This window comes from Chenopodium quinoa, unplaced genomic scaffold (assembly GCF_001683475.1).
Source record: "Chenopodium quinoa cultivar QQ74 unplaced genomic scaffold, ASM168347v1, whole genome shotgun sequence".
Classification (NCBI taxonomy): Eukaryota; Viridiplantae; Streptophyta; class Magnoliopsida; order Caryophyllales; family Amaranthaceae; genus Chenopodium; species Chenopodium quinoa.
Window position 1 is genome coordinate 603,784 of NW_018742287.1, and position 24,573 is coordinate 628,356.

The 24,573-nt window shown below is 31.7% G+C and overlaps 3 protein-coding genes across 3 annotated transcripts; all 3 read left to right on the top strand.

Moving 5' to 3' along the window:
• The first annotated feature begins 258 nt into the window (after positions 1-258).
• LOC110685585 (F-box/kelch-repeat protein At3g23880-like) lies at positions 259-1,434 on the top strand. Its single transcript, XM_021862139.1, has one exon. The coding sequence runs from the start codon at positions 259-261 to the stop codon at positions 1,432-1,434; it is 1,176 nt and encodes a 391-aa protein (XP_021717831.1).
• Positions 1,435-5,835: 4,401 nt separating this feature from the next.
• Positions 5,836-9,291, top strand: LOC110684851 (primary amine oxidase 1-like). The gene is made up of 4 exons (XM_021861295.1): positions 5,836-6,975; positions 7,257-7,370; positions 7,745-8,283; positions 8,750-9,291. Exons 1-4 carry the CDS (start codon positions 5,839-5,841, stop codon positions 8,910-8,912), a joined length of 1,953 nt encoding a protein of 650 aa, XP_021716987.1. The 5' UTR covers positions 5,836-5,838; the 3' UTR covers positions 8,913-9,291.
• Positions 9,292-20,068: 10,777 nt separating this feature from the next.
• On the top strand, positions 20,069-23,745 carry LOC110684982 (thermospermine synthase ACAULIS5-like). The gene is made up of 10 exons (XM_021861433.1): positions 20,069-20,508; positions 21,876-21,942; positions 22,041-22,135; positions 22,227-22,329; positions 22,426-22,514; positions 22,602-22,758; positions 22,850-22,925; positions 23,005-23,063; positions 23,166-23,302; positions 23,406-23,745. Exons 1-10 carry the CDS (start codon positions 20,342-20,344, stop codon positions 23,476-23,478), a joined length of 1,023 nt encoding a protein of 340 aa, XP_021717125.1. The 5' UTR covers positions 20,069-20,341; the 3' UTR covers positions 23,479-23,745.
• The last annotated feature ends 828 nt before the right edge of the window (positions 23,746-24,573 follow it).

The window sequence follows — 24,573 nt, forward strand, 5'->3', positions numbered from 1 at the left end:
ATAAGCGATTTCAAGGTTTCCATCCACTTTAAAGGACTTAATTGCCTCATTCCAAAAGCGAGGGACCTATTTACTTTACCAGGTACTAAGTAATATCCACATTACGAATAATCAAACAACGCCTCCCATAATCTTCTCTAGTGTTGCCACCACTCAGCAACCTCAAAACAATCACCATTTTCTCTCTCCACCGCAATCACCGCCGTAAAATAACCGAAACACCCAACTCACCATCTTTTCTCCGCCGCATAAATCAAGATGATAGAAATTCCAGAGCACATAATATTCCATAAAATCCTCCCAAATCTTCCCGCCAAATCCCTTGTTCGATTCAAATGTGTTTCTCATCAATGGGATTCCTTCATATCAACTACCCTTTTCGCCAAAACCCATCTTCTGCAACAACTTTCTCTCTCTTCAAGGTCTATTCTTACCCTTGATGATTACTTGGATTTTAAGTGTATTGATTACAGTGATTCAAATCTTGATTTCAGCAATTTTGGCACTAATTTTCTTGAGACTTTCAATTGGTTTCTGGGTTCTTGTAATGGGTTAGTCTTGTTGCTTTCTGCAGATGAAGAATCTTGTGAATATGATTACTTACACATCCCTGATTCTCTTCTTTATTTTGATTTTCATTTTGTGGTTTATAACCCAGTTTTTGGTAAAAATGCTTATATTGAGATTGAACATCCTGGTCAGTTTCTTGTTACAAATGATGAATATTCTGCGCAGGAATATAATTTTGGGTTTGGTTATGTTTCGTCTCGTGATGATTACTACATTGTTGCAATTAATTTTCCTGTGTGTTCGAGTAGTCCTGAGGCAGTTGTGTTTGTATACTCATTGAGGTTGCGACAATGGAAAAGTTATAAAACAGTGCGAAATGATAAGAAAGATAGACTGTCATTGGAATTACAAGATTACTTTTTCAGTAACACTGGAACACTGGTAAAAGAAACTTTGCATTGGGGTATTACACTAGGAAAGGATCAGAAATGCATTGTTACCTTTGATTTGGCTAATCAGGAAGAGTTTTTGGGGAAGATGGAATTGCCTTATGCTAATTTTGGAGAAGCTGAAAGTGGTGTCAGTGCTTTTTGTTTGTGTTGTTTGGATGATTGCTTGTGTGCTTGGGCGAATTATGAGGGCGGAAAAGTAGTAGAGATGTGGATGTTGAAAGAATATGGAGTGCAGGAATCATGGACTAAGTTGTTTCGTTTTAATCTGGCTCATTATTGTCGCAGTTTTTATGGATTTACCAAGTCTGGAATGGTTTTCAAGTTCTACAGTAACAATGAAATAATGCTTGCTGACTTCAGCCGTGATCCTCCTGAATATTTCCATCTTGGTTGTGTGGAAAGATGGAGTGCAGTGGATTATGTTCCAAGCCTTGTATCGCCTCTTGCCATAATCACGGAGCAAGGAGAATAGAAGATTGTGTTGATGTATACATTGTGAAAATTAGTTGCTTGTGTTGACAGTTATACATTTGTTATTCTTTTGTTAACTTTCTGTAGATGATAGTGCAATCTAGTGAATAAACTTAGCTACTTGTCTGCTTACTGCAATGTAGATGATAGTGGAAACTAGTGTGAATAAACTTAGCTACTTGTCTACTTACTGCAATGGATACAAGTTGTTGTTTAGGTTTGATAAGTATCATGTGTCTCTTGTATCTCTTTTATTGTAGATTTGATCACAAAGTGGTTCAAATAACATTTGCCATTGTAGCAAAGGCAATGAATAATATAAATCTTTTACTTGGTTGGAAATGGTTGGATTTGTTTTAGCAAATTCCTTGTTTAGTATTCATTAAATAGATATCTTGAATTCGCATATTCTTGTGTTTATACGAGTTGGTTCTATGAGCCGGAAATATAACAGTTATCCCTTGAACCTCTGACAAACAAATTTTAAAAAGGGCAGGGGTGGGAGAACAACGCAGCAAGGTCTTTGTTATGTTTCATGCACAAGAGGGATGATTGTTTCCGGAATCTAGATCTTCCTTGTGTCCTTTTTCTTTGTTTTTTCTTTTTTTTTATGTTACAGGACATGAGGTGCAACTACAATCACAGGATTCTGAGCTCTTTAAACAATAAAGCAGATATATTACTAAGGTAACAAAAGTTAAAGCTGCATTGTTTTGTAATTGATGTAATTGTTGATTTCCTATATCAAATTTTTGCTGCATGAAGTGTAGCAGACTGTATGTGTTGTGGACGAAGAATATGATCAGCATTCTTCAGTAATGAAACTAGCTTACTTTCAAATGTTTTTTGTGTCCTGTTAATTCTATGTCTATGTCAAATTGCTTTGAATGGTCTTCAAATAATTGTGTTTTGTGGCTTTTAAGCATCTGCTAGTGTTTTCTTCTTTTATTTACAGTATTTATTTTGAGTTTATTGGGTGTACGCAGTACACTACTTGATTGATTAGGCTGAGTATGTGGTTTCCAAAAAACTTTCAGAACCCCTTAATGATGCTATTGATAGTATAATATGAGACACTAGCTCTCAAATTGGTAAATTTGAAACAAGCTGGATTTTGGAAAAGTAGGACACAATAAGAGGACTTCTGCTTAATTAAAAGATACAATTTCTGTTTTCTCCATGGGAATTTCCTTCTTTAAATTGTTACATGTGCTACCTTATGCCTTCTCCTGGGATTGATGATCATGATTCTACACATTATGATATATTCCAAATTCAGGGTTGCCCAAAATTTGAGAATCCCAAATTTATCTTGAGCAATGTGCAGTAAGAGTCAGATTCTCTTATGGCATTTTATGATCTTTTGTTGTGTCACATTTTAATTGAATTACCATCATCATCATCACTTTGATAGTACCTAATACTTAAGGTGAAAATGGTGCTTAATAATGTACTCATATGTAAAATGGCATTTCTCAGTCATTTAGTCAATATGCCTGTATATAATTTGATGTTCCTTGGGTTTATGTTGTGATTCTTGCTAGACAAGGATGACATATACGGTTTAAACAAATTAAGTACTTTTGTTTAAAGCAGTAGCTTAGTTCAACCAATTATTCAAAGTAGGCTTGTGCTTAGCGTTGGGATTGGGATAATTTTGTTGCTGTAACTAATACTGGTTGCTAAGTAGTTTACTTGCATTTTTTTTTTTTAATTTTTTTTATTGTTTTTCCTTTGCACATTGTTTGGATGGGAGGAAATGAAGGGAAAGGAAGAGAAGAGAAAGGGAGGGGGACGAATCACCTTGTTTGGATAACGGATTGAGGGAAGGGGAGGGAGAGGGAGATGTTCATTTTCCCTCCTCTTTTAATGAACACTACCCTTTCATAGTTGGAGAGATTTGGAGGGAAAATGAAGCTCCACTTTCCTCCTCCCTTTCTTTCCCCTTCTTTCCTCTTCTTTCCCTTCTAAATTGTTATCAAAACATAGTGTTAATTGTAGGGAGTAGGATGAGTAGAGACTGTTTCCAGGATCAACTACGAAAGCAATTACAGAGATGGTATGATTTAAAAAATGTCCACAAGTAATAATGAGGAATGTCATTATAGAAAGTAATTGTTATAAGCTAAAGAGTTGCAAATATGAGCTCAGCTATTGCTGTCTCAATAATTAAACACTGTTTTTATTCTCCATTAGACCTCAACCAGGTAAAAATTAGCTGGGGTGCTCTGACTCAGATATAAATCCATGAGTCGGATCCTTCAAATTTAGAATTCAAGGATCCGGGAACACTTATTTGAAGAGAGTTTGGTTCATCCTCTAGTAGAGTTTGGTTCATCCTCTAGTATAAGGTATGGGGTTAGATTGATTCGCTATGCAAAAGGTTCGTATAGTGCCGATTCTCCTGTCAAGGACCCTAAGAACCTTCCTAGAGGTCACCACGTTTCCTTCTCTGTCTCAAATTTCGATAACTCTCTCAAAGTTATTACGGAGTAATCAATTTCAGTGCTGATTAATCTGCTAGTGTATCTATTTTTATTAAGAGTTGAGGAATGTTAATTTTCAACTGCTTCTTCCCTAAATGGAGAATATAATATGTTGTAGTGTTGTACTTGGGTTATTTGATCTTTGTACACACCCAAGTGTATCATGTACATGGTATGAAATAGTCTCAGGTCTACTGGAATGTATGATAGAACTCTCACCCTTGGACTGTTTGGATTTTTGTAGTAATTTTATTAGATTTAAGGTATGGACATGAGTTTTGGAAGGATGTATTGATGACAATGTAACAATCAAATTTATTAAAATACCTGCGTTTAGAGAAATATAAACCTGTAATTTAGGATGCAGTTCAACTGTAGTCGTTGAAATCATGAGATTTTCCTGATTTTCCTGATATACAGGAGAAGAAAAATTCCAATTGTTGAACGTGATTCGTATTGTGGTTAAAACTAGAGGCAGATCTGTAGAATACAGTAAGTATCACAAGTTATTATCTTAAAGTATTATTGTAAGTAATCATCTTAAATAAAATCGAGCTTTTGTATTCAGGAATAACCCCAAGTTTGGAGGTATGAGTGAATGTAGTTTAAAGTGTTGTTTATCTTGTGTGTTGTTGGTTATTTAGGTTTGTGGTATATATTCAACAAATTGCGTATTGAAAAGGTATTCCTATGACAGTATTATTCATACTTCATATGATGCAATGATCGACTCCTAGTTCATTAGATTGGAAACTTGGAAAGGGAAATCTGCGTCTACCTAAAGCAATGGGCTGTGTGGAGAGTTTACCCCCAAGATGTCAATAACACCATTCTAGAATTGTGAATACTGAAAGCAGAGGAAACCAATGTTCTCAAAATTCAGAAAATTGTATGACTGTTGACTATCATTGATTAATTTCATCAATAGATGATAGATGATAATTCATATTCAAATTTAACATCATGTACGAATAAACAGCAGCAACTTCTGTCATGCGATGAACTGGATATAAATTACACATAATGCGTATGTATGCCAATTCATACACATTGACACAACATTACATTGGGTTCACAGTCAAAATTCAGTGCAGAAATTTTGTAGCACTCATATACACTAGGCGACTAGCTATCTCAGATCGCCTTTCAAAAACAAAATCTGATCAATCAAGGGACAGAACACAGAACACTTGGTATCGAAAGACTGTTGCCACGTTGAGTTGTTCAGCGGCACAGCCAAGTGGTTCAGAAGTTTGCAACCAAACCTTATGGACTAAGGAATTCAAGAGTAATTCATTAACAATATTCCAATCATGTTAAAGTTGTCAAATTAAGCATCAACATGTGCCCAATCTACGACATGTGCTCACTTCAATGCTGTTCTAGCGCAAGCAACTCCTGTCTCTACTGTTATCAACAGGCATTGCTTCTATGGTCTGACAACGTTCCATAACATTTGTAGAAAAAAAAAAAAATCTTAGGCTCATGATGCATTGGATCTTGACCGATATTGTCGGATACATTAATATACTTTTGTAATTGTTTATTTTAGGACTCTTAGCAACTGGGATTATATCGAATGTAAATAAACACATGTTTTTGCTTTGTCAAAAAGATGGCTGATTGCTATAAACTTAAGCACAAGTGACTTCACTACAATTCTTAAATGCTTATTCAACTAATTGCGTAACTATCCTTCTTCTCAAAGCAAGACATTACTGTGCGTCCAAAATGAGCTTCACTAATCCAACAAATAATTCAAAGTGTGGCAAAACATAATTTATCCAAATGTATAGTTTTCCACCCTTTAGAATAACATTAAACAATGAAGATATAAGGTGTTTTACAAGTAATTTATACCATATATAATCTTAGATTAAGCAAATGCAAATACCAAATTCATTCCAAAGATGTCATTCATGAATTCCACAATAATCTTAGTATTATCATTCTTTGTTGCATTAAATTTCTCGAATACTCAAAGTTTTCAGCACCCTTTAGACCCTTTAAGCCCTAAAGAGATCAACGAAATACGAGCCATTATCGAGAAATCCCATCTCAAAACCCTTACAAATTTAACATACCACTTTGTGGATTTTGATGAGCCAGATAAGAATGATGTGCTACATTGGCTATCATCATCAAATAGACAACCAAAATCTTTTCCTCGTCGAGCTAAGGTGGTGGTCATAGGTGGGAAACAAACACGTGAACTCATAGTAGACTTATCGAAAAGGTCGATTGTGTTAGACCATGTTTACAAAGGTCATGGTTACCCCCCACTTACATTTGAAGAGTTGTTACAAGCAAGTTTACTTACACAAAAAGACCCTCGATTTTTAACTTCACTTTCAAAAAGAAATTTAAAAAGTTCTCAAGTTTCATGCTTACCTCTTACAAAAGGTTGGTTTGGAGAACATGTTTCTAAAAGGGCAGTTAAAATCACATGTTTCTATAGAAATGGGACTACTAACATATATGCACGACCAATTAATGGGATAACAATAATATTTGATCTCCAACTAATGAAGGTGACAACATACATGGACCGGTACAGAACCCCATTGCCTAAGGCCGAAGGAACCGAGTTTCATTCACGGCCACTACAACCCGGCCCGAGTTTCCCTAACACAACAAACAGCAAGTTGAACATACAAGGTAATGTTGTTACATGGGGTGATTGGAAATTTCACGTCGCATTTAATTCAAGAGCAGGGGTAATTATATCTACTGCTTCAATATTCGATTCAAAAGAGAATAAGTACAGGAGGGTTTTATATAGAGGGCATGTTTCGGAGACGTTTGTACCGTACATGGATCCTACAGAAGATTGGTATTATAGGACGTTCATGGATGTAGGCGAATTCGGGTTCGGGAAGGCAGCAGATAGCCTTCAACCCCTTGTTGATTGTCCAGGGAATGCGAGGTTTATGGATGGATATTTGATTGATGGTTTTGGAATGCCTAATTTGCTTCCTAGAGCTATTTGTATTTTTGAAAAATATTCTGGTGATGTTGCTTGGAGACATACTGAGATTGGTGTTCCTGGAAGAGTGGTACGTAATTTTTTGGTTTTCCAGTAATTACTTTTTTTGTTAATTAAAGGTTGTGGTAACAATAAACAAGAAAATATTAGGCGCACATGAGAGTAGTTAGATACTCGTTAAACTATTACTAACATAGTAACATGTCATTACACCATATGTCATCATGTTATGAGAACGTATTAATTAAAATACCCCAAAAAATTGATTAGTTTAATACTCGTGTTAATTTTATTGTTACTAATAATTACTATTTTGTACATATTTTCAACGGTGTAATTTGTCTTTTTCAGATAAGAGATGGAGAGCCAGAAGTTACACTAGTTGTGAGAATGATAGCTACCGTGGGGAATTATGACTACATTCTTGATTGGGAATTTAGACAAACTGGATCTATTACAGTTGGGGTATGTTTTCCTTTATTCTATTATATTATGATTAGGCTATTGTTATAAGTACTTCCGTTTCATTTTTTTTTTTAACAAATGAATTTTTTATATTACATAAAATACACCAAATGATACAATGTCAATAGAATACAAATAGGTACGCCCTTTCTTTCTTTTTTTTTTTTTTTTTTGGATAAAGAGCACCCCGGCACTTATGAGTAGAGCGAGAGGAGGGTAAGAGATTCTCTACTCCCAATTACTCTCATTTGGTAGGATTCAAACCCCAAACCCTTAAGGCCTAACTTAAGAAAAGTGAGCTAACACTTTGTTAGCAAGAAATATGGGTAATATTATAAGACTTGTTATATACTATTAATAACGATTCAAAACAGGTTGGACTAACCGGAGTTCTAGAAATGAAAGCAACATCCTACACATCAACAGACCAAATCACGGAAGAAGTGTATGGCACCATGGTGGCACCCAATACAATTGCCATCAACCACGACCATTTCCTCACGTACTATCTCGACCTCGACATAGACGGCAATAACAACTCCTTCATGAAATCATCGTTACAGTCAAAGAGAGTTAAGAGGATGACCACCCCTAGGAAAAGTTACTGGAGGGTTAAGAAGAAAATCTTGAAAAGAGAAGCTGAGGCTAGGATACGACTCGACTCGAAACCAGCTCAACTAATGGTGGTGAACTCTAACAAGAAAACGAATGTAGGAAACATAGTTGGTTACCAGCTTGTAACGGGGCAATCGGCTTATTCTTTATTAGCGAATGATGATTATCCTCAAATACGTACGGCTTATACAAAGTATCAAATTTGGGTGACACCCTATGATAAGTCTGAAAGATGGGCTGGTGGATTTTATGCTGATCAAAGTCATGGAGATGATGGCTTAACCGTATGGACGCGCAGGTAATTTCCTATTTCTAAACTTATTACAGTACGCGCGTAAAAAACGTTGATATTATAAAAATATAGAATGTAATAATTAATCTAAATTAATCTTACGTTGTAAATTTCTTCGTATATACTATGTATAAATTATTAAAGTCGAAAGTGACGGATTTATATAGCACAAAGCAAATGGACTTGCACACCCTAAAATTTTGATGAATATGTTAATGATAAGGCTCTAGTACGTGAGCATAACTAAATGGTACTGATAGAGTTATAGACAATAAGAGAACGGTAGATGTGAATGCAGTTGAAGGATTAAAATTTTGTTATGGCACGCATTTTTAAATCTTTAATTTCTATCCACTCCAAAATCCAAATCAAATATTTCATTTTTCTTATTTCATGCTTATAACTACATAAGTTTACCAATGTGCACTTAAATTATCCATTGTTAATTCACATAGTATATTTTTTGTTGCAGGAATAGAAAGATAGAAAACAAAGACATTGTGTTGTGGTATACAATGGGATTTCATCATGTTCCTTGCCAAGAAGATTTTCCTATTATGGCCACTCTACGAAGCAGTTTCGAGCTCAAACCAACCAACTTTTTCGACCAAAATCCAATCACTTATAAGTCATGATCAAACATAATCGTATTTGGATAAATAATGTCATAAAACTTATGGCATGGGATATCAGATACCTTTGAAGCATTCAACCTGATTCCAGTATTGGAGGGTCGAAATTTCAATATTGCAACATACACAAGGCTAATCGCCAACGAGTTCAATGGGCGCATGAGATTGTTTAAGGAGTGTCGAAAAATAGTGGGTTGCTTTAATTTATTAACAATACTTTGTAATTTCTCTTTGAGCATATGTTGAAAAATAAATAATTAAATAAAGTTCAAACGTATGTGACGAACGAAAGCTAAACCTAGTTTATTAATATGTTGTATGCTATTCACTTGAATTATGCATTAGAAGGTGTACAACAAAGCAATATATGCATTAATTTAACAATACATACTTTTGTAACTCCTTGAATAATTTATGATAATCAATCAATGAATCAATAATCTATAACTATATATACTTGCAAAAACATATTGTAGGAACGACTTGTGTTGAGTCTTGGTGTGATGTTTTTTAGACCAATTTTATTTGGCTTCTTCATCGTTCATTTAAAAAGTAGATATAAGAAATCAAATAAAATTATAAAAGGAATTTTGTAATTAAAAAAATTGCAAAAATATTGTTTCCAGGTATTTTGGAATTTGGATCCCTCGGGAGACTACAATCTGATCTGCCTGTGCATATGGTCACTTGTAAAACAACAAATATCCTATCAACAGATTTTCGCTTCCAACGATCAACTTAGTGATCAGAACGGATACTTTTGAGAGAGGAAGTAGAGAGATGTTGGAGGATTATTTCTTGGGCAATTATCCTTATGTTGCAATGAATGTAACATGTTCCATCAATTAATGTATGGGGTAATCATAGGGTTTCAAGATATGTGCTTTAGGATTTCGTAACTTGAAAAGGATACACTATGATTGACTGCCCAATTAGAGGAGGACATGTGTTCATAGGGGGCGTTGTCTTATGATGTTACATCATTTTCGTAGGCTTTTAAACCTTTTTAATAACAATATATTTTTAGTGGCACATATCACATTCGGATTGACTTTTTTGAGCTGAGCTAGTGTCACCTGGAGACTGCACCATTTGCCGGCCTTGAATTAGGCCACTTGGCCTAAGGTATTATTTTACCGTGGTCAAATATAACTTAAAGTTTAAAGGAAATAAACCGAGCGTAGTTTGATTTACTTAATTAATTAATAAAAAGAATTTAAAGATAAAATATATAATGTAATAAAATAATTATAGAAGTATGATTTGTTATAAAAAAAAATTGTTATGATAGAATTATAAAAAAAATATAGCAAAAATAAAACAATATGCTGTAAAAATTGATTAGCCGAAGGAAAGTTTAATTAAAAAAAAAAAAAAAAAAAAACTAATACTCCCTTCATTTTCCTAATTTTACTCCCCTTTTGTTTTAATTCGTTTCTCTAAATCCGACTTACTTTTACTTTATTATTTTTATAACATTTTTTATTCATTTTTTTTAAGAAAGGAAGGCCTTTGGTTCTCATAGTTTCCTAACCAGTAGGTTAGTGACTTACGTACCTATTGGTAAAGCCGGCCTACACGACCTTATAGGTGGGAAAGAAGCATGTTTTTCTTATGACTTGAAGTTGGCCACCGGGTCTTTCCTTTGTTTTTTCTTAGCTATGAGTGACTACGTTCCTTAAACCAAAGGACTACTAAAAAGGAACCCTTCATCACTGTTACCAGCAACGAGGTCAAGTATTGTGTGCGTACCTGAAAGTGGTACAAGTTAACCATTCATATAGGGAATCGTTAACAAGATGACTAGAAAATGAAATTTAACGCTATTCTTTCTATCGGAAGACCGAAAAAAAAGAAGAAATAGAAGTCAGGGTTGTAATAGCTAAAGCTATGCTTTTGGAAAGAAATGTAGCTTTTCCACCTAAAAGAAGTTATTTTGGGGCTTTCGGACTAGGCAGGCTGTTTCTATTAGGTTTGATGGGTACTAAATAGCAAGTAAACCCATCTATCTACAGTAGGAGTTAACCAGCCTTAACCAGTCAAAAAAAAAAGAAGAGGAAGAGAAGGTAATTTCTATTTTTAATTATACTTGGACAGGAGAGATCTAATTAATAGAGAAGTGAGGACAAGGAAGCAGTTGAGATGGTACGATGGAATGAATGTCACTTGCTCTATAATCTTCCTTCTAATAAAAAACAGGACTAACCATAATATACTAAATAACGAGACTAAAGTACTCCTGGTATCCTTTAGCGTAAGAGTTAACAGTCAGTCCTATCTTAAATAAAGTACTATAATTTAGATAGTATTCTAAATAAATTTCATACATACTCTTTATCAATCTTATCTTAAAAACAAAAGTAGTCACATACATGGTCCCCATTTCACTTTTCTTTTTCTGTAGCTATGGGAGCTGAGGACATAACTCGAAAAAATGAAGGGAGTAATATATAACACAAAAATGTATAAAAGGGTTGGTGAATGAAAAAATTCTCAAATTAAAATTGAAAATATAAAGAAATTATATTGATATTATATTAGAGTTCATAATAGAAATAAATTTGAATAAAAGAATTATATTTTAACATAAAAGAAATAGAATAAAATTTTAAGTTGCTTAATTGGATCAATTAAAAGAGAATGTCTAAATACTTTTTGCATTGGTAGCTACAAGTCAAAACCGAATCACTTGATACAGGGAGAGTACGGTTTTGAATAAATACATGTAGAATTGGTTGTGTAATAAGTAGGGTTGGGAAGAGAGATGAACAAATAATAAAATAGTAGTGAGTTCTTGCCAAATAAGAAAGTATTGTATTTATTATAAAACGGATTTAAAAGGAAAGTGTTATTATGAAACGAAGGGAGTATTGTATTTATAGAGGTGGGCATGGGCCGGGCCGACACGTGGGCGGCACGGTCGCGGCACGGCCCGGCACGAGCCCGCGCCCGGCACGGTGGCCGGTGCGTGGGCCGTGTGCCGTGCCGTGGACACAATTTTTGGGAAGTGGCACGAGCACGGGCACGGCACGGCGGGCGGCACGGTTTTAGGCCCACAGGCACGGCACGGAGGCACGGCGGGAGGCACGATTTTTTCATTATAAATTTTTGTATTATCGATTTATCGTACCGGCTTATAATAAAAATAAATAAGTTATTCATCAATTTGTGTGTTTTCGGCATTTTCGCACTCCTAAATTTTTTAATTATGTGCATTGTTACTTTAAAATAACATAAATAATAAAGAGTAAATTTAATAATAAAAAACACATTACGTCATTAACAATATAATAATACAAAAACATAAACATAAATTAATAACATTATTTAAATATACTTATTTTACAAGTTGTTTAAAAAAATATATATCAATTTTTATATAATTTTTTTATTAAAAAAAATAAAATAAAATTAAGTCGGGCACGGTGCCCGGCACGGCACGGCATGACAAGCACGTGGGTCGTGCCGTGCCGTGGGCTTGGATGTGCCAGAACGTGGCCCGGCACGACACGGCCTGCTGCCAGGCGAGCACGGCACGGCACGGCACGAGCCACCAGCAAGCACGACCAGGCACGGCCCGCGGTGGCCCGGCACGGCACGATGCCCACCTCTAGTATTTAGGTAAGAGGTGTTTTTTAGGCTAATTCCTAAAAATTTTGAGTTTATTGTCATATATTGTAAGTTGCTTTTTGTACATGGGTATGTTTATGAATTTTGGTAAATAATTATGAGTTTCATGTTATTAAACATTTAGCTATGATTTTTGAGCTCCAAAATTTTCGATTTGTGAACAAAAAAAGAGAAAAGATTGCTTGTCTAATATCATTCCTCTATTAGTTGATACTTTAAGGGGGTTTTGTCTGGAATGAAGGAACAAAAATGGATTCATGAAGGTTTGATTACCGAATCACTTCCTAATGGTATGTTCTGGGTTCATTTAGATAATAAAGATCTTATTCTCGGTTATGTTTCAGGAAGGATACGACGTAGTTCTATACGAATCCATTAATTATGATATTTGAGTATAGTATTTTTTTTTTCTTTCAATTGTCTATGCTTTATTGCTTTTTAAGAAAAGCAGGCAAGGTTTTCTTGTTTTGTATATTTATTTAATAATATAAAATAATTTTTTTTACGGAAATAATACAAAATAAATCAGTAGAGATTTATTTGATTGTTAGTATAGTAGAGATTTATTTGATTGTTAGTATAAGAGAAAATTAATATAAAAAAAGTAGTGATGGTTGAAGAGAAAGAGAAAATAAAATATTTATGCAAGTGAAGTAAGTGGGAAAGAGAAATAGTAAAATAGTACTCCGTAGTAAGTCCTTACTAAATAAGGAATTGTTTCAATTAATACAAAACAGATAAAAAAAGAAAAGTGTTGTGAAAACATTTTCAAGTCATTATGAAGGGGAGGTCTACTGTGTCATTTTTCAAAATATGACACCATAACATGATGATTTGTCATGTTATGATTGGTCAATTTTTGATTTATTTTAAAAGCCTAAATGTATTATACATGTATGTATAATTATAAATACATGTATTTTTTATAAAGAATACGCAATTGTTGTTTTTAAAATCTATATTTATCTTTTTAAAATCATTTTCGAAAATTAAATTATAATTAAAATTTAGAAACTAAAAAATTCATCATCGTTCATCAATAATGTTCTTCATTCATGTCATACATTAGCCACCCATTCCCAAAATCATTTTTATTTGTTAATGTATTCTCAAATCCGGCCTAAAATCCTCATAAAAATTCTTAAATGTATTGTGTTGTAGAGTTTCGTTTTTTTTTCTGTTTGATTTTTTAGGTTTTTGTTCATAAAAAAATCTCAACAACAATCTCATTTTTAAGTATTTGTTAAGGAAGAATTACCCACATAGGTGTTTTGCAATATCACGGTGGCCGGCGGCATAGTGATTTAGGTTGAATGATTGGCGTTCTTCCGACTGTGTAATCAGAGAAGACGACCATAATTTTTTTTTTCTTTTCGAGTCCCATCTGTTTGATCCGCAAAAATTAATTAATTTTTCGCGAACTTGTTTGTGAATTAAGTAATGACCTAAACTTCTTTTGGTTATTACATATAGAAAAACAGTGTTTTATATGTTCTGTTTATATTTAAGACATTTACTTATGTTTACTTTGAACATGACCTCATAATTATATACAAAGTCGTAGCACTGATGGCTACAAATCTACAATCAGGGGGTCAAAGCAATAAACTAGGGAAAAATATCTACAACTAACTAATTTACAATTATACAAGTCAAAGGCTATAAACTAGGAAGGAGAAAAATATGTCTAATTAATTTACATTTACAAAGATATATACAATATGTTTAGCATACAATATATTTAACACTTCCAAACATAAATCATAGGGGGTTTTTTCATGGAAAGTATATCAATTATTATCCTAAGAAATTATTTATTATTATAATTACCGAAATTTATCCTACTATTAAATATCAGTTTATTTTAAAATTTATTTTTAATACTCTAATTACCAAAATTATCCCTATTTAATATATCAGTTATTATTCTAAATTTTTTTTAATATTGTAATTAACAAAATTTATCCTATTTTAAATTATGTTCTCATATTTTTGAGAATGAAAAAAATAGAATGTTTAATATTGTAATATAATTGTGTCGATAAAAATGATAATAATATCACTATTTTAATTAAATAGGAGAAACAAATTAATACTAGACATGACCTAATATAATAAATTATATGTATTTTCCTTACTTTATATAAGTAGGTCGAATATTTGTTTTAAAAATTAATAAAATATTATGTAGCTTACTTACGTTATATACCCATTTCCATATATAACATTTTATATATGGAAATGGGGTATATAACGTAAGTAAGCTACATAACATTTTTATTTGAGGTTATTTAATTAGTGTATCCCCGTTCTTAAAGTATAAATGGAAAGTCTAATAGATGTTAGTTTAACACTTTATAAATGGAAATGTTACTATCTTTAATTTATAGTTGTAACACTTTTCTAAAATTGAAATGTCACAACAGTTGCAACACACTATAAAAAGAAGGTTTTTATAGTGAAAATTGTATTATTACCTTTATTTAAAGCTCATGACTCACTTGATTATACTCCTAATAATCTCTTAATCACATTTTAAATGTATTATATCATGTGAGGTCCATTGTTCTTAAATACCGTGTTAAAGTATGTGTCGCAAGTCTTGCAACTATAAAGAAATGGAGGAATTATGTAGTTTTTTCTTTTAAAATATATATATATATATATATATATATATATATATATATATATATATATATCACATAAATAAAAAAAAATCAAATACAATCATGTAGTACATGTTATCTATGGAGTCTAATAATGATTGTTGAACTATTCAAATTAAAGAATGCATACGATTACTTCCAAATATAAATCATAGTAGACAATTATATTATCTCAGTGTCATGCAAGGCAATTATTTAATAAGTTATGTTGGAGTAAAATTATTTTTGGATACGTAATGGAATAACACAATATAGGTCATTACCTTTTAGTTGATGTTATTAATCTGCGTAAAAAGAACTCTTACAAATTATACTACCTCCATTTCTGAAAGTTCAATTCACTTTCCTATTCATGTGATCAAAGTAAAATAACTTTGACCACATTTTATGATTTATACAATCAATATAAATTGACAAGATTGACCATATTAGATTCCCCTTATGATAACTTTCCAAAACATCAACTTTTTAAATAATTTACTTATACGTAGCCAAAATTATTAATGGTCAAAGATGATGATCATTGGAGACTGTGCATATGCAATGTGAATCGAACGTTTAGGAATGGAGAGAGTGTATCAATTCTCAAAATGTTAAGAACATAATACATTCAATGCAACTAATCCCTTTTCCCAACCATTGTAGTAGTAGTAATAATAATAATAGTAATAACATCAACTAAAAGGTAATGACCTATATTGTGTTATTCAATTACATGAATTTGTTATCTAAAAATAATTTTTTTACTCCAACATAACTTATTACATGATTGCCTTTCATGACACTAAGATAAAATAATTGCCTACTATGATTTATATTTGGAAGTAATAGTATACATTCTTTAATTTGAATAGTTTAACAATCATTATTAGGCTCCATAAACAGTACATGATGTTACATATATATATATATATATATATATAATAAAGAAAAGACTCATATATACTTCCTCCATTTTTTTATAATTGTGTAACACAAATTATATCACGGTAGTTGAAAAAAGTGGACCTCACATGTTAAAATACATTTAAAATGGTATTAAGAGGTTGTTAGGAGTATAATCAAGTGGGTCATGAGCTTTAAATAAATGTAATAATAGAATTTTCTCCATAAAAATTTTCCTATTATAGTATGTTGCAACTATTGTGATATTTCCATTTTATGAAAGTGTACAACTATAAATTAAAAATAGTAACATTTCCATTTATAAAGTGTAAACTAACATCTATTAGACATTCAATTCATACTTTAAGAACCAGAATACACTAATTAAATAACATCAAATAAAAATGTTATGACTTATAAAAGTTTAAGTTATTACCTGAAATACTTATAGATAAATATACAAGCGGGTTATATAATTTAATTAAGCTACATGTATCTTTTTTATGTTAGTTTAAACCAAATATTCGATCTCCTTATATAAAGTAAGGAAAATACATATATTTTTATTAATTAGGTCATGGCTAGTATTAATTTGTTTCTCCTATTTAAATTTAATAGTGATAGTATTGTCATTTTTATCGACACAATTATATAACAATATAAATTTAATAACGAAAAAAAATTCTATTTTTCATTCTCAGAAGTATGAAACATAATTTGCTTCAAAAAAAAAAGTATGAAACATAATTAAAATAGGATAAATTTTGTTAATTACAATATTAAACAAATTTTAGGATAATAACTGACATATTAAATAGGTATAATTTTGGTAATTAAAGTTATAAAAATAAATTTTAATATAATAACTAATATTAATAGTAGGATAAATTTCGGTAATTATAAAAATAAATAAATTCTTAGGATAATTTTTTCAAAAAAAATAACAAATTAAATAAAAAAATTCTGAGGATAATAATTGATATACTTTCTGTCAAAAACCACTATGATTTATGTTTGAAAGTGTCAAATATATTGCTGGTTATATATATTTTATATATATATTTGTAAATGAAAATTAGTTTCATTGATTCATAATTATGTATTGTAGGTTAATTGATGGCTACAATCAAGGGGGTGAAAGCTATATATAGGAAAGCATATCTACAGCCAATTAATTTACAATTATACAAGTCAAAGACTATAAACTAGGAAGGTGAATAATGTGCCTAACTATTTTACATTTACAAAGATATATATATATATATATATATATATATATATATATATATATATATATATATATATATATATTATTTTTAACAATATATTTAACAGGAAGTAACTAAAACTACAATCTTAGGACTCCATTAATACGTGTAAATAATTGTGGATTGATTGTGCTTATATATATATATATATATATATATATATATATATATATATATATATATATATATATATATATATATATATATATATATATATATATATATTCTTAAGAAAAATCTACATATTATTTGTATAATTACGGTGTAGTATATTTTTCAGGTAATGCCTAAAGAAAACATAGGTAAATGCCTTTAATACAAATTGAATATATAAGACCCTGTTTTCCTATGTAATGACCAAAAGTAATTTAGGTCATTACCTAATTCACAAACAAGTTCGCAAAAAATAAATTAATTTTTACGGATCAAACTGATGGGACTTGAAAAAAAAAAATGGTCGTCTTTTCCGATTACAGTCAAAAGAACACCAATCATTCAACTTAAATTATTATGCCGCTGGCCATCGTGATATTGCAAAACATCTATGCGGGTAATTCTTCCTTAACAAATACTTAAAAATGAGATTGTTGTTAAGATTTTTTTGTGAACAAAAACCTAAATTCAAAACTGAAAAAACGAAACAGAAGACAACAATTCATTTACTGGAAAAAAAAAAACCGAAACATAACAACACAATTTATTTACAAACTGACAATTAACAATGCAATGATTTTGGGAATGGGTGCAGTGGCTAATCTATGACATAAATGAAGAACATTGATGAATAATGATGACCAATTTTAATTTTGTGATTTTTAATTATAAGTATAAGTATTTTAAAAATAAATTTTCTAATTTATAATTATGTATTTCTAAATAATACTTGCATTAAAAAGAATACATAATATAAATACAATTTTAATACATTATGGACGTTAAAATTAATTCAAAAAGAAAATCAAAATACAAAATGCGGGCCAATTAGCTTTTGCCATGTAAGCAAATTGTGGTGCCTTTTTTGAAGAATGACATTGTAGAATTTTCACATTATGAACTACTCTTTATTCTTTATTTATAGGCACTTGTCCTAACAAAAAAAATAATCTCATTCGAACACACAAATAATACTCGAAATGATATAGACCAAATTCAAGCCCAACCTATACTTTAAATTGCATGATCCAAAACCGACCAAATTTGAAATGGACTTTAAAATTCAAGCCAACCAATACTCTAGATTGCATGATCCAAAATCGACCCAATTTGAAATGGACTTTCAAAACCGACCTAATTTGAATTGGACTTTAAATGCAAGCCCAGCCTATACTTTAAATTTTGAAATGAGCACTAAATTTAATCTCAACCTATACTCTAAATTGCATGATTCAAAATCAACCCAATTTGAAATGGACTCTAAATTCGAGACCAACCTTTTCAAGATCCAAAATTGACCCAATTTGAAATGGACTCTAAATTCGGGACCAACCTTTTCAAGATCCAAAATTGACCCAATTGAAATGGGCTCTAAATTCAAGCCCAGCATATACTCTTAATTGCTTGATCCAAAACTAACCCAATTTGAAATTGACTATGCAAAACCGACCTGGTTTGAAATGGACTATAAATTCAAGCCCCTTAATGCCAACTCAGACTGCTTGAAACTTCTTATTTCCCTTGAGCAGCCGCTCAAACGGAATGTGAACCCCCATTCACCATTGTGAGATGGTAGTTCCTTTAAGTGGCTCCTCCTAGCCTCCCTGAGCTTGAAATCTAGCCATTTTTTCTTTCTTATTCCTTAAGAACTTCTTGCAATCAAGAGACAAATAAAGCGCTAAAACAAAAAATAAAATAGTGGAATAGCATAACCAATCAAATGGTCCCACAAGGATAAAGAGTAAAAATATTAAGAAAAACCAAGAAAAAGGTGTGGAACAATCTTCAAAGCACTTTAAATAAGGACCTAAAACTGGCATAAATAATGTCGCTTATCAAGGGACACACGTTTTATGTTTTAACGGGCGTCATTTTTAAACCGGTGCATAATGCGCATCGTGCATCACAAGATCCCATTATTGCGCTGACCTAGTAAAAAAACTTTACGTTAAATAAATCGTTCTTAGTGGGACAAACAGATTCAAGACATTCAATTAATTAATCCAATAAAACCCACCACATTTACCACTCAAATAAACACCCCTCCACCAAAAAAAGAAACAGCACAAGCAACTCAAAACATTCACATATTGGTGACAAGTATAATTAAAAAGAAAGCACAATGATGAGTAAATAGCTACATAAATGCATAAACATCCAATACCTAAACCCACGCGAGCAAATCATCCTTAGAAACCGCGCACTCCTCTACTCTTATGTCTCAACTTTATACATGCAACTCTCTTGCCTTTTCTCATTACATTTGCTATTATCAATGACAATGAACATATGAGTACTGGCCTTTTGGGTTTTTGACAGTATCATAATTATTTAATTTTTTATTATATATAAATATTAAAAAAATTAAAAAACGGATCGGATTGAATATCCGATTTTTCAAAAATTGTGATCTGAATCCGACAAAAATTTTCGAATATTCGATCCGAAGTATCCAAAATGTTAAAAACCGGATCGAATATCCGAATTTTCGAGTCTGATACGTCGGATCGTGAATCGGATCGATCGGATCGGATTTTTTGCCCACCCCTATCAATGAGGATTCTCATTACATTTTTTTTGAACATATGAGGATTCTCATTACATTAAGCACACCCACTTCATACTTCCTTCCCATTTGCCTACCTCTTTAATCATTACTCTACTCTTTCGTCCTTTCCATTTCTTCTTATATATCCTTCCTCTTCCCCTACTTTGTCTTGCAACAATATAATCTACCTAGCTTGTCTTAGCTCTCTCACTAAAATCGTGTCAAATTCGCTAACACTTTTTTTTCGTCGAGTTTAGAACCTCATATTAGTAAGGAATCAATATGGGGAGTCTTTCAATTAGCAATGGAAATGGATTTAATGATAATGGTATTTGTGGTAATGGATTAATTGGGAAAGGTCAAAGTGGAGGTGATCAAGGTCAAAGAAGAAGTTGCTGGTATGAAGAAGAGATTGAGGAAAACTTGAGATGGTCATTTGCTTTGAATAGGTATTTTACAACTTTATACAAGTATAATTAACGTAGCCTTAACTTCATTTTGAAAGTTTTAACCCACAACAATTTAATTACTAGCTACTCCATAAATTAAACATGATCCGAATTCTAGCAAGTTTTTATTTTATTTTATTTTTATTTGTTGAACTTTTACTTATAACTTTCACAAGAATTGTCATTATTACAAAATTGTCTCAAATTTGTGACGCTAAATAATGGCTAGAAGATAATTGAATAACTTACTAAGTACCAACTTATTACACTCTTCGTGTTTTAATAAGTGTTACACTTTGACCGGCATATAGTTTTAGGCAATTTAATTAACTTAAATAAAATAAGAGGTAAGTGGGGTAATTGAAATATTAAAAAATTACTTCCTCCGTTCTAGTAATATTGCAACAACTGGACTTTTGCACTATTTATCATGCTTGTTTGACCGCATATTATGATTTATATATTAAGTAAAATATATTCATGTGAGATCTTTTTAAATTTGTCTCGTAAAATACTTACAAAATATCAACTTTTTATAATTTTTACTCTTCTAGCTAAAATTACACATATATATTTAACATATAAAATGTGCTTTGGGATACATAATTTTATCCTTGTTGCAATATTAATGGAACAGAGGAAGTATAAAAGAAAGATAGTGGGGTTAAAAGTTTATTAAAAAGTAATAAATGTGAGGAAAAACAATAATAATAAAAAAAAAAGTAGTTGTGAGTTTAGGTGGGAGCATGAGAAGAGAGAGATATAATATTAAAATGTAGCTTTTTGCCAAAAAAAGGAAGTGTAACACTTATTAAAACACGGCCGGATTTGGTAAATGTAACACTTATTAAAACACGGAGGGAGTATAGTGTGTTGCAAGTATTGCGAAATTTTTATTCTAACAAAGTGTTGTAAGTATTAAAAAAACGGAAGAAGTATTTATTATCAAAAGTAATTTAGTAAAAAAAAATATTATTCTTAATTATGAGGGCTCAAATTAGTTAGCCATAAACTATTCATTTGAATAAAATTCAAGATAAGATAGAAGTTTCATGATCAAGTATAATTGCGAAGCTAATTTTGGGCTTTGGTTAAACGACAAAAAGATTAATATCTCCACTTTTAGGCTATAGACCTTTTTATCTGGATTTTGTTCTTCCTTTTTGTACAATTGGCTTCTAATTTGAAAAGTCTACTTTTTTTTCATACTGCTGCCCATGAAAAGCCAGACAAAATTAGGAGTTCTACAATATAATTAATTAGTCGTGTAATTAACTAAGTATACATAATGAAAATTATCATTGTTGTAACATAATAATTGGACATTATCATTGTTGTAACATAATTTAACATTATCATTCTTGCAGAATAATACACACAGGAGCAACTCAGTATCAAGACATACAGCTTTTGGACACAAAACCATTTGGGAAGGTAAATTTATCCCCAATTTATTTTCTAAAGTGTTTAAATTGTAATGTTCATATAATCAAGACTAACTCTGTTATCTTCTGGGGATTCTGGGTCCATAGGCTTTGGTTATAGATGGAAAGCTCCAAAGTGCAGAGATTGATGAATTCATCTATCATGAATGTCTTGTCCACCCGCCGTTGCTTCATCATCCAAGGTAATCCTTGTTTCGCGTGTGAAAATTGTTATCTAATCTTGTAAACAACAGAGACGATACAGTCCATCTAAGTTGTTATGTTAAATGATAGTCCCCAAAGCATCTTCATTATGGGAGGAGGTGAAGGTTCTACTGCAAGAGAAATTCTTAGGCATCAGACTGTTCAAAAGGTTGTCATGTGTGACATCGATGAAGTAAGTCATCAAGTCCTTAACCTCCCTATACAAGACATAAGTGTTTAACATGTATGATTGCATTGATTAACTAATTCTACTCTACATTTTGAACAGGAAGTTGTTGATTTTTGCAAGTCCTACTTAGTTGTGAACAAGGAAGCGTTTTGTGATCCTAGACTCGAGCTAATCATTAACGATGCTGGGTAGCTTTCTTTAATTATATGATACATACCAAGTTAATAATGCGATCTTTATATGTCCTTGATAAATTTTGGTGGATTCATGGACAGAGCTGAGCTACAGAGCCGCGTTGAGAAGTATGATGTGATTATAGGAGACCTCGCGGATCCTCTTGAAGGCGGTCCATGTTATAAGCTCTATACAAAATCATTCTACGAAAGCACTGTAAAGCCTAAACTTGGCCGCAATGGTGTATTTGTCACACAGGTATGAGATATACTGCAGCAAATCCTGCAACAATCCCATATCATATTAAAATGTAGCAGGATTTTAATTTGCTGATATATAAAATGTATAGGCTGGACCAGCTGGAATTTTCAGCCATACTGAAGTTTTCACTTGCATTTACAACACACTGAAGCAAGTATTCAAATGTAAGCATGTTTCAGATGTTAATCTTCGAATTCTGAGATGGGTTTTGATCTAAAATGTTATCGTGTCTGTTTACTGCAGATGTTGTTCCTTACTCGGCTCACATTCCTTCGTATGCTGATACTTGGGGCTGGGTCATGGTATAATTCCCTGGATATTTCGTTTGTCAATAAAATTTATTTATGACAAAGATTTCATATAAAAATGCTAATTTTATTAAAAAAAATAAAATCGGAATACAGGCATCAGATTCCGAGCTTATGTTGAAGGCAGAGGAGTTTGATCTAAGAGTCAAGCAAAGGATGAACGGTGAAAACAGATTCTTGGATGCTACAACTTTCTTATCTGCTTCAACTTTGAGCAAAGCTGTTCGAAACTCGTACGTACATAATCTTTAAACTAATTTACCTTTCGTATTATTCGATTATGAACAATGTAAAATACTCCTATACTAATGTTAAGATGTGGTGTTGAATTAACAGGTTGGATAACGAGTCTCATGTATACACTGAAGGGGATGCAAGGTTCATTTATGGTCATGGCAAACTCAACTAATTAAATATGTGACTCTAGTTTAATGAAATACTCCATCCGTCTGAAATTAGTTGTCAAATCACACTGCTTACGAGATTACTAATTTCGGAACAAGAGAGTATAAACAAGTGGAAGAAATCTTAACTTTGGACCAGTTTTATTTGAGCTAGTTTGTGGTACTTTCTTTTTAATTTGTTGCTTTTTTTTTACATTTGTAGTTAAAATGAAGGAAAATAATATTGGTTTTGGTATTAGTTAGAAACTCTTAATAATATCCGCATTTAGTGATTGTGATAAGTTGCAACACACACATTTTAACGGTATTTAAGAAAAAGTGGTTATCACATAATTTAATTTACTTTTCAATTACAATGTGATGCAGTATTGTGATATTTCCATTTTAGAGAGTGTTGCAAATATTAAAAAATGGAGGATGTATATATAAATACAAGAATCTTGCTAAAGCGTCCGGGGCATTAGATAAGGGACTAATATGTTACTTAAAATAGTATTAAGTTCGGAATGTATGACAAAATAACGCGTCGATCGGTATAATTAATGTTAATTTCGCTATAATATTTTCTAAAATGGAGGATGTATATATAAATACAAGGATCTTGCTAACAATCGCCCGGGGCGTTAGATAAGGGACTAATACGTTACTTAAAATAGTATTAAGTTTGGAATGCATGACAAAATAACGCATCGATCGGTGTAATTAATGTTAATTTCATTATAATATTTCCACATTTAGCTCTTATCTAACGCTCCGGGGGACTCGTTAGTTTTTGCCTATTAACAAATATTAATATTTAAAGTTGTGTATTGATATACTCCCTCCGCTTCGCATTAATCGCAACAGTAGGGTTGACTCAAAATTTAAGAAAATCTGGAGTTCAAAAAAATTGATAGTTTAAATAATTTTTTTTAAAAAAATATTATCTTTTTTATTAGATATTTTATCATAATAAAAAGAGATTTGCAATTTTTTTTAGAATAAAAAAAAATTCATTTGTCACATAAGCAAATTTAAAGAATCTATATCAATACTAAAAAAAAACTCCTTATTCCCCCCCCCCCCAAAAAAAAAAAAAAAAAACCTTCCTCCGCTTTTAA